This window comes from Notolepis coatsorum (genome assembly GCF_963971535.1).
Source record: "Notolepis coatsorum genome assembly, chromosome: 10".
Lineage (NCBI taxonomy): Eukaryota > Metazoa > Chordata > Actinopteri > Aulopiformes > Paralepididae > Notolepis > Notolepis coatsorum.
Genome location: NC_140174.1, coordinates 52,236,865 through 52,253,149, shown reverse-complemented (window position 1 = coordinate 52,253,149; position 16,285 = coordinate 52,236,865). Strand labels below are relative to the sequence as shown.

Sequence of the window (16,285 nt, the reverse complement as noted above, 5' to 3'; positions counted from 1 at the left end):
CTAGAGCAGTGGTTCCCAAAGTCGGGGTCGCGACCCAAAGGTGGGCCGCGAGCAGCCACGGGTGGGCCGCGAGATGATTTAAAAAAAAAAAAAAAATGTTTTATTTTTTTATTTTTTTATTTTAAATTTTTTTGTCAGGCCACTGAACTTAGAAGCAGGCCAGGACAGTGTTTCTAGTTGTATTCTAAAATTCTATTCTATTGTATTCTAAAATGTGACTATATGGTTTTATATTAACTTAATAAATAAACAAAAACGAAAAATCTACTTATTTCAACGAACATTTCAAACTAAATAACAGATTATGCACATAAAACGCTGAAAACAACCGAAGCAACAATAGTATTTTAATGAGGCTATTATTATTATCATTATTATTTTGCAACAAGTTAGCCCTCTCATAAATAGCACATATAAATGAATAACTAACTTGAACTAACTTAATAGGATTGAAGTGATATTTGGCTTAAAAAATCGGTCGCCTGACAAAAAAAAAAAAAAAAAAAAGCCAGACGATGTGCATTGGGCCGCGGCTCTCTCTGACGCCTTATTTTCTGGGCCCCGGCCTGAAAAGTTTGGGAACCCCTGGCCTAGAGAGTAGAGACATGAGGTGAATAGCCTTGTGTCTTTAACATGAGTTAAGGACAAGGCTACCACCACTCTTGCTTTAAGACTTGGCTGCAGAAAGTGGCATATTCAGATTGATTTTGTAGTAGAACTGAGGTAATGTGCTCACATTCAGTCCCGCTCGCCCCTTCCAGCTGGTCCCTTGGCACCGGCAGGGGCCAAGTGATGGATTGGACAGAGACACTAGGTTTCTCAGGGGGCGTCCTATTGTTTCTATACAGTATATGGATCTATAATAGGGGAGGATAAACCGTATAGTCCAAAATATCACACACTGCAACAGAGCTCAGTGGAACACATATTCCAAACATATTTTCTGTAACAAGGCCTATTGTTGTAAACTGTGATGTGAACCGCATGTGAAATACACCAAAGAAATTATAAAACTCTGGATAAAACTTTACATATTTATTTTCTTTTACCTCACTTTGAATCATACAATATGCCAAAGGCGTCTAGACTCCTGGGTTAAACTCTTTTGTTTGTCAAGTACAGTAACAGTACCATAGGTTCCCTTTTCCCAGCAGACACTAACCCAGTAACCCATGCACAAATGGTGGGCCACCCAGTAGGCTGTAGGAGGTACAGTACCAGGAACTGATCTTACTGGAACGGAGGGTTATAAATTTCCTGAGTTCATTATATCTATAGGATCCAGTCAACCAACCACCATGGATTTATGGTTTGGGCAATATCATGTTAATTGTGTGTGTGTGCGTGTGTGTGTGTGTGTGTGTGTGTGTGTGTGTGTGTGTGTGTGTGTGTGTGTGTGTGTGTGTGTGTGTGTGTGTGTGTGTGTGTGTGTGTGTGTGTGTGTGTGTGTGTGTGTGTGTGTGTGTGTGTTTGCAACTTTGCATGCATGTGTGTGTGTGCTTGTGTATTAGGGTAGTGACCTAACTACGCTCAGCTCACAACTTGATTTGATATTCAATACCGGGGTCATGGTATGATAGCAGGAATTTTTATAATTGTGCTATTATAGAGCAATACAGGGGCTAAAGCCAATCAGGGAATGATTAAGAGTTAATGATGTCACACCCCAGGTGGCCAGCATACTCGGCCCAATTCCGGCTACCGGTCGGCACACTCGGCATATGTCCGGCACGGCACGCCAACGATGAGCCGGATCTGGCTCGGTAATGGTTGCCGGGGCAGAGCCGACTCGGGCTCGCCAAAGATAAACCGGCTCTGGCCCGGCTCTGGTTGCCGGGGCAGAGCCGACTCGGGCTCGCCAAAGCTAAACCGGCTCTGGCCCGGCAATGGTTGCCGTGCCCGAGCCGACTCGGGCTCGCCAAAGATAAACCGGCTCTGGCCCGGCAATGGTTGCCGGGGCAGAGCCGACTCGGGCTCGCCAAAGATAAACCGGCTCTGGCCCGGCTCTGCTTGCCGGGGCAGAGCCGACTCGGGCTCGCCAAAGATAAACCGGCTCTGGCCCGGCTCGGCTTGCCGGGGCAGAGCCGACTCGGGCTCGCCAAAGATAAACCGGCTCTGGCCCGGCAATGGTTGCCGGGGCAGAGCCGAAGTTTCAGTCAAGCGACGCCGCCCCCACACACAACAGCGGTGTGATTGGCAGAATCGACTGTCAATCAAAATTGTTCCGTTGAGACCACCGCAACAAGTGAATACAGCTGTACTGTACCCACTCTGCAGTCTGTCAATAAAGCTTTCAATCAATCAATCAATCAATCAGACAAATGCATAGAAAAGCCCTTATTATAACCAAATAACAAAAGATTATATTATTGTTTATGAAAATGTTTTAGCCCTATGCTTGCCTATTATTTTAATGGCAACAAATAAAATAATAATAATAAAATTAATAAATAAAATGTTAGAGGAGTGGAGGGGGGGGGGGGCAGAGCGAGGTGGGTGTTATAGGAGTGGAGGGGGGGGGGGGGGCAGAGCCTCATAAAGCTAACATTAGCTGCACTCATAGGAGCCTGCATGTTGATGTAGCCTCATAAAGCTAACATTATAGCTGCACTCATAGGATGTTGATGTAGCCTCATAAAGCTGCATATGCTGCACTCATAGGAGCGTGTTGATGTAGCCTCATAAAGCTAACAAGAGTATATGTAATACTGTGGTTATGGCCTCTATAGTTAGCAGCTCATAGCTAACATAATACTGTGGTTAAGGCCTGCAGCAGCTCAGTAGCTAACATAACAACACTGTAGTTAAGGCCTTTAACCAGCAGCTCAGTAGCTAACATAACAACACTTTAGTTAAGGCCTTTAACCAGCAGCTCAGTAGCTAACATAACAACTGTGGTTAAGGCCTTTAAATAGCTGCACTCATAGGAGCCTGCATGTTGATGTAGCCTCATAAAGCTAATATTATAGCTGCACTCATAGGATGTTGATGTAGCCTCATAAAGCTGCATATGCTGCACTCATAGGAGCGTGTTGATGTAGCCTCATAAAGCTAACAAGAGTATATGTAATACTGTGGTTATGGCCTCTATAGTTAGCAGCTCATAGCTAACATAATACTGTGGTTAAGGCCTGCAGCAGCTCAGTAGCTAACATAACAACACTGTAGTTAAGGCCTTTAACCAGCAGCTCAGTAGCTAACATAACAACTGTGGTTAAGGCCTTTAAATAGCTGCACTCATAGGAGCCTGCATGTTGATGTAGCCTCATAAAGCTAATATTATAGCTGCACTCATAGGATGTTGATGTAGCCTCATAAAGCTGCATATGCTGCACTCATAGGAGCGTGTTGATGTAGCCTCATAAAGCTAACAAGAGTATATGTAATACTGTGGTTATGGCCTCTATAGTTAGCAGCTCATAGCTAACATAATACTGTGGTTAAGGCCTGCAGCAGCTCAGTAGCTAACATAACAACACTGTAGTTAAGGCCTTTAACCAGCAGTTCAGTAGCTAACATAACAACTGTGGTTAAGGCCTTTAAATAGCTGCACTCATAGGAGCCTGCATGTTGATGTAGCCTCATAAAGCTAATATTATAGCTGCACTCATAGGATGTTGATGTAGCCTCATAAAGCTGCATATGCTGCACTCATAGGAGCGTGTTGATGTAGCCTCATAAAGCTAACAAGAGTATATGTAATACTGTGGTTATGGCCTCTATAGTTAGCAGCTCATAGCTAACATAATACTGTGGTTAAGGCCTGCAGCAGCTCAGTAGCTAACATAACAACACTGTAGTTAATGCCTTTAACCAGCAGCTCAGTAGCTAACATAACAACTGTGGTTAAGGCCTTTAAATAGCTGCACTCATAGGAGCCTGCATGTTGATGTAGCCTCATAAAGCTAACATTATAGCTGCACTCATAGGATGTTGATGTAGCCTCATAAAGCTGCATATGCTGCACTCATAGGAGCGTGTTGATGTAGCCTCATAAAGCTAACAAGAGTATATGTAATACTGTGGTTATGGCCTCTATAGTTAGCAGCTCATAGCTAACATAATACTGTGGTTAAGGCCTGCAGCAGCTCAGTAGCTAACATAACAACTGTGGTTAAGGCCTTTAACCTGTGGTTAAGGCCTTTAACCGCAGCTCAGTACGCTAACATAACAATACTGGTTACTGATTTATTATTTACATTGAAAAGATACAGAGATAATTTGTTAAAGCTGGACTAGCACACTAGGTTAGTAAATCCTAGGCCCCAGATTCAGATTCCTTTATTTAGCCATTTGTGTAAAACACATTGGTAATTGTTGCAGCAATACAGTGTATGCATTTCCTTTCTTTTTTCACAGAAAACAACACCAACACAGACAAGAAACGAAACAGTGCAGTGGGGGATTAATCAATAAATACATATATATATATAAAGTGAAGAGTGCAGGGATCCAGTACGGACTAGTGCAGTGCAGTCAGTGTCATTGTGCCAGTGTCACTTGGGGGCAGAGGGGGGAGGGGGGGGGGGGGTACCGAGGGGGGGGGGGGGGGGGACCTGAGGCATTGATCAGCCTGGCGGCTGAGGGGAAGAAGCTCAGTCTGTGTCGAGCTTTCACAGCCTTTGGGATCCTCAGCCTTCTCCCAGAGGGGAGCAGGGTGAAGAGGCTGTGACCCTCTGCTAAAGCTCCACTCCTGCACTAAAGTCGGGGATTCAGTTGGAATCAGATCTGCTGCGTTCCCCCCTACCTGGTGACAGTGTACATCTCATAAAGTAGGGATAATCCACCCTGCTACACAAACATCTCAAAACAAACTGGTCAGACTACTGCTTGACCTTACTTCTAGAACCCACCTCGCCCCTGCCCACGTGACAACCTAGGATGGCTTAGAGTAGACGACAGAGTACAGCAACTTGCAATGGGCCTGTCTACAAGATACATACACGACCAAGGTATATGTGTACATGTCAAAATACTTCCCAAAGGTCAGTGAATACCACGACCACAACACCATGGGAGCTCCACAAATCATGTTAAACCCAGATTCGGCTCAAACAGGGACTAAACACATTTTGCAATTATGCCACATCAATGTGGAACGCCCTACCCAAAGATGTAAAGGAATGTGAATCACTACCCACTTTCAAAACACTCTCAAAGAACACCTACGGGAGACTGCAATTCGAAACTGGCCCCTGTAAATGTCCTAACCCAACCCCCTCCAATGTACAGTAAAGTACCAAACATGGTTTTGTCAATATTCCAATGTACAGTTGTGCTTGTGCAGTTGTACAGTGCCCCCCCCCCCCCCACCCCTCCTACCCCCCCCCCACCTATAATGTACGGTTCTACGTCAAATATATACTCTCTTTTCTAGACTCTTTTTGTATCACAAACAGTAGGCCTACTGTATTTGCAAATCTGGTATGTCATAAATGTATAGAAGTGTCTATCTGTATGTCACATGTCATGTTATGATGAATTGAAAATGGGGGTCCCTGATGTAAACAAGACGAACGTCTTTCTCTGGTCTGCATGCCCTTAACAATTGTATGTATTGAGCTGTACTGTATTGTACCCATTCTGCAATCTGTTAATAAAGTTTTCAATCAATCAATCAATCAATCAATCAATCAATCAAAACCAACATTTTCACTGTAAAGTATATAAAAACGAAGTTATTGAACTTTAAACTTGAAACAAATACTATACTGCCTATAATTTGTTAAAGATGTATTAATTCGAACATTATTTCATATTATTTTACTTGAAAAGAGAGCTATTATTATTATTATTATTATTATTATTATTATTATTATTATTATTATTATTATTATTATTATTATTATTAGTATTATTTTAAGTTATTCTTGTGCCATTGAGATTTGTCAGAGAGATTGTAGGCATAAAGCAAGTTGATTGAGTAACTGTTATATAAAATAATATAAATAATAATTGTCATTTGGCAACACTGACTAACAGCTGCGTTGCATTGTGGGGGGGGGGGGATCCCCACAATGCATTGTGGTTTTTGAAATTTTGAATTGACGCGCGTCGCGCGCGGCACAGTCAGACCAGACCAGTATGACACGGTTGCATTTCTTCTCATCTCAGGTAATTTATGCAGATATTTTTGATTATTTATAAGTAATACCGCTAATATAAATGAGTGCTGTTTAGTCTGTGTTTCAGTGAGTGTAGCGCGAGCTCACGTTAGCTACTAGCTCTACATACACTGAGTGTAGCGCGAGGCCGCGAGCTCACGTTAGCTATATAGGCTACATACACTGAGTGTAGCGCGAGCTCACGTTAGCTACTAGCTCTACATACACTGAGTGTAGCGCGAGGCCGCGAGCTCACGTTAGCTATATAGGCTACATACCATAGATATCTATAGAACACAGATATCTATAGATATCTATGCTACATACACTGAGTGTAGCGCGAGCTCACGTTAGCTATATAGGCTACATACACTGCTACAGGCAGAGCCTCACGTTGTCACCAACTGTTCTCATCTCAGGTAATTGTGCAACACATATATAGGCTACATACACTGCTACAGGCAGAGCCTCACGTTGTCACCAACTGTTCTCATCTCGGGTAATTGTGCAACACATATATTTTATTATTTATAAGTAATGCGTGCTGCTGATATAAATGCTGTTTAGTCTGTGTTTCAGTGACTAGTCTACTGTAACGTTATTTGCTCGATATTATGAAACTGGCGGGATCTGTAATACAAGCACTACTGCTAGCAGGCCTAGACTGTAGAATACTGACGTTAGCTAACCAATGCATATCACGCAGATCTTTCATGGTTTAATTTAATTATAAAATATATAATTTCATTGTTAATGTAGCAAATACTGTTACAGTGCTGTCTCTCAACAACGACATGAAAGCAGAAGACAGCTCAATAACAACTACCCGTATACTTCAAGTGGTTGTGGTTTTTATTGTGTGTGTGACTGTGTATATATAATATATACTTTTTAATCTGGGACATCATTTTCAAAGAGTCATCCTGTAATGCCTTCTCTCTCTCTCCCAAGACGGTCAAGATCTACCAAGTCTTCAAGATCTTCAAGTGGTCATGCTTGTAAGTGATGTATACAATGTTTTATTGTGTGTGTGACTGTGTATATATATACTTTTCAATCTGGGACTTTCATTTCAACAGCTGGAAAGGGTCATCCTGTGTTGATGGATGCTACAGTATGTAGATGTGCATGACATGGACTAAATTAGAGGTCCTAGATATGCAAAATAATATTGAGAATCACTGGCCTTAGACTATCTACTAACGTATTCTCGCTCTCTCTAGGTTCATGGCCACTAATGACTTCAGACCTTCAGAAGGACAGTATGCTGGATGAGGAAGGTCTTGGCCATGCTGCGATGGCTCCTAGAAGACAAGAACGGAGAGGTGCTGGACCTGGCTGTCAAATGGTTTGTAATGCTAGAGTATATTTTATGTAGATGTGCATGACATGGACTAAATTAGAGGTCCTAGATATGCAAAATAATATTGAGAATCACTGGCCTTAGACTATCTACTAACGTATTCTCGCTCTCTCTAGGTTCATGGCCACTAATGACTTCAGACCTTCAGAAGGACAGTATGCTGGATGAGGAAGGTCTTGGCCATGCTGCGATGGCTCCTAGAAGACAAGAACGGAGAGGTGCTGGACCTGGCTGTCAAATGGTTTGTAATGCTAGAGTATATTTTATGTAGATGTGCATGACATGGACTAAATTAGAGGTCCTAGATATGCAAAATAATATTGAGAATCACTGGCCTTAGACTATCTACTAACGTATTCTCGCTCTCTCTAGGTTCATGGCCACTAATGACTTCAGACCTTCAGAAGGACAGTATGCTGGATGAGGAAGGTCTTGGCCATGCTGCGATGGCTCCTAGAAGACAAGAACGGAGAGGTGCTGGACCTGGCTGTCAAATGGTTTGTAATGCTACAGTATATTTTATGTAGATGTGCATGACATGGACTAAATTAGAGGTCCTAGATATGCAAAATAATATTGAGAATCACTGGCCTTAGACTATCTACTAACGTATTCTCGCTCTCTCTCTTTAGGTTCATGGCCACTAATGACTTCAGAGCTTCAGAAGGACAGTATGCGTGTAGCTTATTGCCAGCGGAAGAGTGCAAGAATGCTTCCGCATTCGTCACCGCACGCCAGTACGGTAATGCGCCTTTCCTTTCGCCCCGCTCAGACAAATGCATGTAGTACATTGCAACACAACGCAGCATTTCCGCGTACATTGCAACGAATCACTTGGAGTTTGAAAGTGATATCAGAAGAAACTACTCAACCTCGGCTGTCTTTAACTAGCAGGACGCTAGTGGGCTAGTCGCTAAAATATATATCGTTTTATATATAATTGTACCAACACAGATATTAGGCAGTACACACATTGTCCTGCAATACATACAGTGAATGCACAGCTACATTCGCCATATATTTCTATCGCTGCTGCGGTCTACAGTGAAATGCAATATTATTATTATTATTATTATTGTAAAGATTATCATTACAATCGCAGCCTGGAGAGGCAATGTTACAAGTGTACGAGGGTTGTGTGCAAAGAGCACAGCCTCTCAATTTGCACAACGTGCACAAAATAATAATTGTAATGATCTTTACAATAATAATAATATTGCATTTCACTGTAGACCGCAGCAGCGATAGAAATATATGGCGAATGTAGCTGTGCATTCACTGTACATGTATTGCAGTACAATGTGTGTACTGCCTAATATCTGTGTTGGTACAATTATATATAAAACGATATATATTTGAGCGACTAGCCCACTAGCGTGAAGGGGCTCCTTTCCTCAGAGCAGCCCGCTTGTATCACCACGCTCGGCGCTGCTGCGATGGTGCAGGAGGTTGCCTCGCTAGTGGGCTAGTCGCTCAAATATATATATCGTTTTATATATAATTGTACCAACACAGATATTAGGCAGTACACACATTGTCCTGCAATACATGTACAGTGAATGCACAGCTACATTCGCCATATATTTCTATCGCTGCTGCTGCGGATCAAGGAACGCATTAACTTCAAAACACTACTCCTCACCTTCAAAGCCATCCATAGCCTGGCCTCACCCTGGTCTTAAACTTTTTACACCAAGAGAACGGTGGGGAGAGAATATATACATATGATGGGGAGAGAATATATACATACAGTGGGGAGGAGACTGTACATTAGGAGGGGGTGGTTGGGAGAGAAATATACATATAATAGACAGTCTCCTCCCCACCGTATGTATATATTCTCTCCCCACCATATGTATATTTCTCTCCCACCCCCTCCTAATGTACAGTCTCCTCCCCACCGTATGTATATATTCTCTCCCCACCATATGTATATATTCTCTCCCCACCATATGTATATTTCTCTCCCACCCCCTCCTAATGTACAGTCTTCTCCCCACCGTATGTATATATTCTCTCCCCACCATATGTATTTTCTCTCTCACCCACCCACCCCCTCCTAATGTACAGTCTCCTCCCCACCGTATGTATATATTCTCTCCCCACCATATGTATATATTCTCTCCCCACCATATGTATATTTCTCTCCCACCCCCTCGTAATGTACAGTCTCCTCCCTACCGTATGTATATATTCTCTCCCACCCCCTCCTAATGTACAGTCTCCTCCCCACCGTATGTATATATTCTCTCCCCACCATATGTATATTTCTCTCCCCACCATATGTATATTTCTCTCCCACCCCCTCCTAATATACAGTCTCCTCCCCACCGTATGTATATATTCTCTCCCCACCGTATGTATATTTCTCTCCCACCCCCTCCTAATATACAGTCTCCTCCCCACCGTATGTATATATTCTCTCCCCACCGTATGTATATTTCTCTCCCACCCACCCCCTCCTAATGTACAGTCTCCTCCCCACCGTATGTATATATTTTCTCCCCACCATATGTATATTTCTCTCCCACCCCCTCCTAATATACAGTCTCCTCCCCACCGTATTTATATATTCTCTCCCCACCGTATGTATATTTCTCTCCCACCCACCCCCTCCTAATGTACAGTCTCCTCCCCACCGTATGTATATATTCTCTCCCCACCGTATGTATATTTCTCTCCCACCCACCCCCTCCTAATGTACAGTCTCCTCCCCACCGTATGTATATTCTCCCCCCAACGTATGTATATATACCGCCATCTTTCTCCCGGGTTGGTGTGATCACATGACTGACAAAGCCGTGCAGTGATAGGCCAGAAGTCAATTCGATTGCATCCAGGCGCGATTGCTTATCCTGTCTGGGTAGCCCGGATGATGGTTTTTTACATCGAATTTTATACACCGCAATTATGCATCGAATTTTTTTACATTGAATTTTATTATACATTCGAATTTTTTTACATTGAATTTTTATTTCACATAGGTAAATTCGTAGCAAAAAAATTCAGATACATGATTTTCAAAGTAATTATTTTCAATGCTATAAATTCGGTGTCTGAAAAAATTCAGATACATTTTTCAAAGTAATTATTTTCAATGCTATAAATTCGGTGTCTGAAAAAATTCAGATACATGTTTTCAAAGTAATTATTTTCAATGCTATAAATTCGGTGTCTGAAAAAATTCAGATACATGTTTTCAAAGTAATTATTTTCAATGCTATAAATTCGGTGTCTGATAAAATTCAAAAATCAGATACATGTTTTCAAAGTAATTATTTTCAATGCTTTAAATTTGGTGTCTGAAAAAATTCAGATACATGTTTTCAAAGTAATTATTTTCAATGCTATAAATTCAATTCAGATACATGTTTTCAAAGTAATTATTTTCAATGCTATAAATTCGGTGTCTGATCAAATTCAAATACTTCTGTCACTCATTTGCTTCCATACTGGCTCTTGTTGTATTTTGTTATCTTGCTTTCCTTCTCTCTCTCTTCTCTCTCTCTTCTCTCTCTCTATCTCATCCTCTTCTCTTCTGTCGTTGAATTTGTGGTTCGTTCTTTTTATTTGCCTTTTTCACTTTTCGTGTAGGGCAGTGAGTGGAAGTCCCGTCCCCTCCACGTCGGGGACCAGCACGCCTCGCCGGGGCCGGCGACAGCTCCCCCAGACCCCCGCCACGCTACGCCCCCACGTCACCTATTCCCCCGTGGTCCGTAAGGCTATGCCCACGCCTCCCGGGGTGCCCCAGGGGCGCCTCCCGGCCCGGCCCCCTGGCGCTTTTCTCCGGAGCCCCCCCCAGGGGCCTCCCCCTGCCGGCCCCCCGCCACCCCACCATGGCTCACCTCGTCAGGGTCGCCACCCGCCACCTCGCTGGGGTGACGCGGGAGGAGGGGGGTCTCCATGGAGGGCGACGGTTGCTTCTACAACCAGGACTACGAGCCACGCCACGAGCCGCCCGCCTATGAGCAGAGCCCCGCATAACATTGGGGTCTTGTGCTTGGCACTCCGAGCATGGCACTAACACTGTCACGGTTAGGAGTTTGATTCCTGCTGGGGCCACCCGTTGTGAATGATGTATACAGTCATTACAAAGCACTTTATGTCCTAGTAATAGAGCTGTGCTATAGAGATGCTGTCATTCATTCATAACTAAACCAAAAGACATTTATAAACAACGTCTTACTAAATGCAGGCTTTCATTTACAACTGAACGGCCATATCACTCGTTTTTGTATTAATTCTCCTAAAAAAATTTGCTAAGCTAGACTAACATGAAAGTTTAAGTGAAAGTACACACTTGAGTAAAAGTCAAAGTTTCTACTTTTAAATGTACTTAAGTAGTAAACTGAACTTTTTTTCTGACTGTCTATATTCTTCTGATAGCAGGTGTTTAATCAAAGATCCCCTGTGGGAGAAGCTGTTGCAGGGGAACAATGGGTTAATTTCATTGGAGGCTTTGTCGTTGGGTTCAGAGAGGAGGATGTGATATTTTTTTGTTAATAAATGTTTAAATATCTATTCAAGTTGTCATTTTTAACTGGAAAAAGTAGCATGTATGGGGGTAATTGTTACTTTACTTGATATTTGAGCTTCACTGCAGAATGGTGTATTTAAGCATTACATCACACGCAGGAGTGGTTTGTGACCAATAAACCATGCCTAGGGGTGGTTGTTAGGCCCGAGGCGCAGCCGAGGGTCGTTAGACCCCCCTAGGCATGGTTTATTGGTCACAAATCACGACTGCACGTGGTGTAAAGCTTTTATACAACTGCCAGATTCATCCAACCTTATTTCTATACAATAAACACACATTAATCGAAGATTTATTGAAAAAACCATCCGCCAGAAAAAGTAGTTCCCACAACTCCATGTGGAAGCAGCTTGAAGTGCATCCAACCAAACTAACACATCCAACTGTGTATTATTGGAATGATTGAGAGAAGTTGCCTCATGTGGAAGCAGCTTGAAGTGCATCCAACCAACTAACACATCCAACTGTGTATTATTGGAATGATTGATTGAAAATTTATTAAAACGTTTTCTTTGCCCTATAGGAAAAAAACGTTTTCTTCGCCCTATTTTTTTATTTATTTCTTTTAGCCTAAACTTAACCAGTTGGAAACCAGGGGTACAGTAATAAAATTAGCAATCAATCAATCAATCAATTCAATAGACCATGCTCACTTAAAACAGCGCTGCTTCTCTCTCAGTCTGACTCCCCCGCTGTTGCAGACAGGAGTGTGTGTGTGTGTGTGTGCGTGTGTGTGTGTGTGTGTGTGTCACAGTGTGTGTGTGCGTGTGTGTATGTGTGTGTGTGTGTGTGTGTGTGTGTGTGTGTGTGTGTATGTGTGTGTGTGTGTTTGTGGGTACGCCAGCGTCGGACAGTGTGAGAGAGAACGCTGCAAGAAAGTAGGAAGGAAGAAATTTAAATCAATCAATTAATCTATCAATCAATCCGCCAGCGTCGGACAGTGTGAGAGAGAACGCTGCAGTCGGAAAGTAGGAAGGAAGAAATTTAAATCAATCAATTAATCTATCAATCAATCCGCGATTTTTCTTTTGTTCTAGATTGAGTCAAGACCCATCAATTACATCATCCAACATTGTTTAAAATACTAACACGTTCCCCTTGACAGAATCGCTTTATATTTAGTCGTTATGACGCTATCAACATATCCATTTGTTAAAGATTATTGTCCGCCATCTTGTTTTTTCCGACGGAGTGATCCGGCGGAGTGATGTGATTCGGTGGTGGGCGGGTCCTGGGACCAGGAGCGTGGATTATGAAGGATACATACGTGTAAATGGACTGTTTCAGCCAATCAGAATAGAGAAATTTGCATGCCGTTGTATAAATTGTGTACAATGTGCACATACACTGAGAATATATTTCAGTGAGGTAGGAGACAGCATGTAAACTTCTGAATTGTTCAATGCGGGACATGCCAATACTCCATTGGTAAAGGGAAGGGTCCTTAAATATGTGGCATTGTATTACTAATCAACCATTTCCTACTGTATTTCCGGTAATGTATGGTCATAGGCAGATAGTGGAGTAGCTCTGGCAGAATACTGGGTACACAGTAAATTCCGCAAAGTAAATTTGACTCAAACTGAGTACATTTCACTCAAACTGAGTAAAATTTCTTTACTCAGTTTGAGTCAAATGTACTCTGCGGAATTTACTGTGTAGTACCATTGCATTGGCAGTGTCGGCTAGGCTTCGGGCAACCAAACCTGGCCCAGTGTGTGTGGGTCGCATCTGGGCTGCTTTAGGCAACCCGACGTTCACCGCTTCCGGCAACCCCGGACATGGCCCAGTGTACTCGGGCCGGAATCGGCCAGTCAGTCATTGCCGCCTACTCGGCCGATCCGGACGTTCACCGCTTCCGGCAACCCCGGACCTGGCCCAGTGTACTCGGGCCGGAATCGGCCAGTCAGTCATTGCCGCCTACTTGGCCGACTCTGGCAGCCGGACTTGGGCCGACTAATTTCTTCCGGCCTGCCGGATACAGGCCATTAATGGGCCGGAACTTTTTGGCCACCTGGGACAGCTCAAGATCTATATGGGAATGTTCAAAGTTTAAAGGTTTGTTTTGACAACGTTTATCAACGTGGTCTATAATGAACAAAGTTTAGACCCGACTGTTGAGTAGTAGATGAATAAGGAGAACAATGTCTTCACCAACTGGAATTAGTGATGATTATTGATATAAGAACTTTCATATCAAAGTGTGTGTGTGTGTGTGTGTGTGTGTGTGTGTGTGTGTGTGTGTGTGTGTGTGTGTGTGTGTGTGTGTGTGTGTGTGTGTGTGTGTGTGTGTGCGTGCGTGCGTGTGTGTGTGGTGAGCTGAAACGTGATGTGTTTTCAAAATAGATTATAGACTATTGTTTGAGCCCAGAGCAGCCAAAGGTGTCAGTTTGACAGTGAGTGTGTTCTATTCTTGGCTCTACAGTGTAATTAATGCAGCCCTTCAAGATCACGACTGCACAATTTCTCCACAAAATGTTCACCAGGAGGACAGTCAACGCAACGTGCCTTTTGATATCACGAGGACTTGAAGTGTTTTAAATTGTTTTGTTTTTAATTGATCGTAGGTGAAAAAAATATTCTAAATATTGTGATTCGTGATACACGATGGGGGGGGGCTCGAGTCGTGAATGAAGCAAACGTGACTAGATGGCAGCGATACCAAACGATGGGGGGGGGGGTTCATTGAAGAAAAATTTATCTTTATATCGCCCTTCACGCTGAGCAAGACTCAGTGTTTAAAATGAGAGTCAATTGCCACTCACTCTCGTACAAGATATAAAGCGCACAATTAACAAGAGTCGTGTCAAATGCGAATGTTTGTAGCATAATAATAATGTTGTATACGAGGCTATAGACTATAGTGGCGGGAATAAAAGTAAATTCAATTTAGAGATGTGTTTTTTCTAACGAGGCGCTCTATCTGCAGGTGTAGCTCTGCTCGGAGGAATATTTCAGACTACTAGATATTTGTTTACAACAACAGGCTGCCGTCTCCTATAAGTAGATCCTGGCTCTGCAACATCCTGACACAACAAAGCACGGAAACAGCTAGTAGCTACCTGTCTGTGTCATGATAGACATGGGGGGCTGCTATTTGGAGGAGGCGAGGGGGGAATGAACGGAGAAGAGAATGTTAAACCCGTATTTGATGAAAACAAAAACGACTTACGCGTTACCGATGTATATGCGGGGGAAAACCTCGTTGAAATGCTGTGTTGGTAAATTGTAGAATCCGCTGCCGTCTGACAGAAGCTCGTTGAGTTGCTGCACGGAGACCTCGCTGTCTGGCGCGGCGGGGACACCAGCAGCCGGTGGCGGGGCTCGTTGCTGCTGCTGCTGCTTCGCAGGACTCTGGTACTTCTTCATGGTTCCAACTAGCTGCCCTTCTCTCTCTAACCTCCGAACAAACAAGTGTCAGGTTACTGCCAGAGTCTTGTCAATGTCTGATTTTGCAGCATTTTATTATACTCACTTGAGTCGCCGCCTGTTGTTGTTATCTATGCACGGTGTGTGTCTGAAACGCACGCCCTCGCTGGCTCGCAGACACACCCCGACTCGCCCACCGCCGGTCAGACTCCCCCGATAGAGGAACAACCCGGAGACCGATACACAAGGCGGAGAGGACGCAGAGACACCAGAGAGACCGCTGCTCAACCTGCTGTAGTGTTTGCACTTCGATTGACATTCCTGTTTGCACACAACATTGCTGAGAGAGGAACACAGACACGGTATTTAGCCGTCCATAACCATAATAATGGCTAGTGAAAAATGTAGGCTGTAGTAGTGTTGTTAGTACACCATGGTCATCAATCATAACTGGCCCTGGAGCCTCTACCAGCTATAGGACAGTCTGTTTCAATCACGGAATATAGCCTATGATGAATAAGCCTGACAGGCAAAACAAAATGATCCAGGGTCTATTTTAAGCAACAATTACAAAACAAAAAAGTCACCCTAATTGAATTTTCATGTAGCCTAGGCCTACAAATCAACATGACAGACAAAAAAAACTCACCCTCGTCTAGGCTCTAAATGAAAACGACAAAGAAACATGCACGTGATTAAGAAATGTCAATAAGGTTTTTGCAAGACTTCTACAATAGCAAATCCACATAGATAAATAGATACTTTATTCATCCCCTTTGGGAAATGCAGGTAGCTCAGTGCAGTTGACAGACAAAAAGCGCTGAAGTTGAAAAGTTCCAATGAATAAGTAAATAAATACATTATAATACTAAAGACAGAGTAGACTATAGTGCATTCGTCTGTCCATCAATTTTG

At 43.1% G+C, this 16,285-nt stretch overlaps 1 protein-coding gene across 1 annotated transcript in view; it reads right to left on the bottom strand.

Annotated features, from left to right (window-relative positions):
* The window catches only part of dusp3a (dual specificity phosphatase 3a), a 68,937-nt gene extending 53,479 nt beyond the window's left edge, over positions 1-15,458 (bottom strand). The window contains exon 1 of the mRNA XM_084323884.1: positions 15,174-15,458. Coding sequence (XP_084180010.1) covers positions 15,174-15,370 — 197 coding nt within the window. The 5' untranslated portion in view covers positions 15,371-15,458. The remainder of the gene's footprint in view (positions 1-15,173) is intronic.
* Positions 15,459-16,285: the final 827 nt, after the last annotated feature.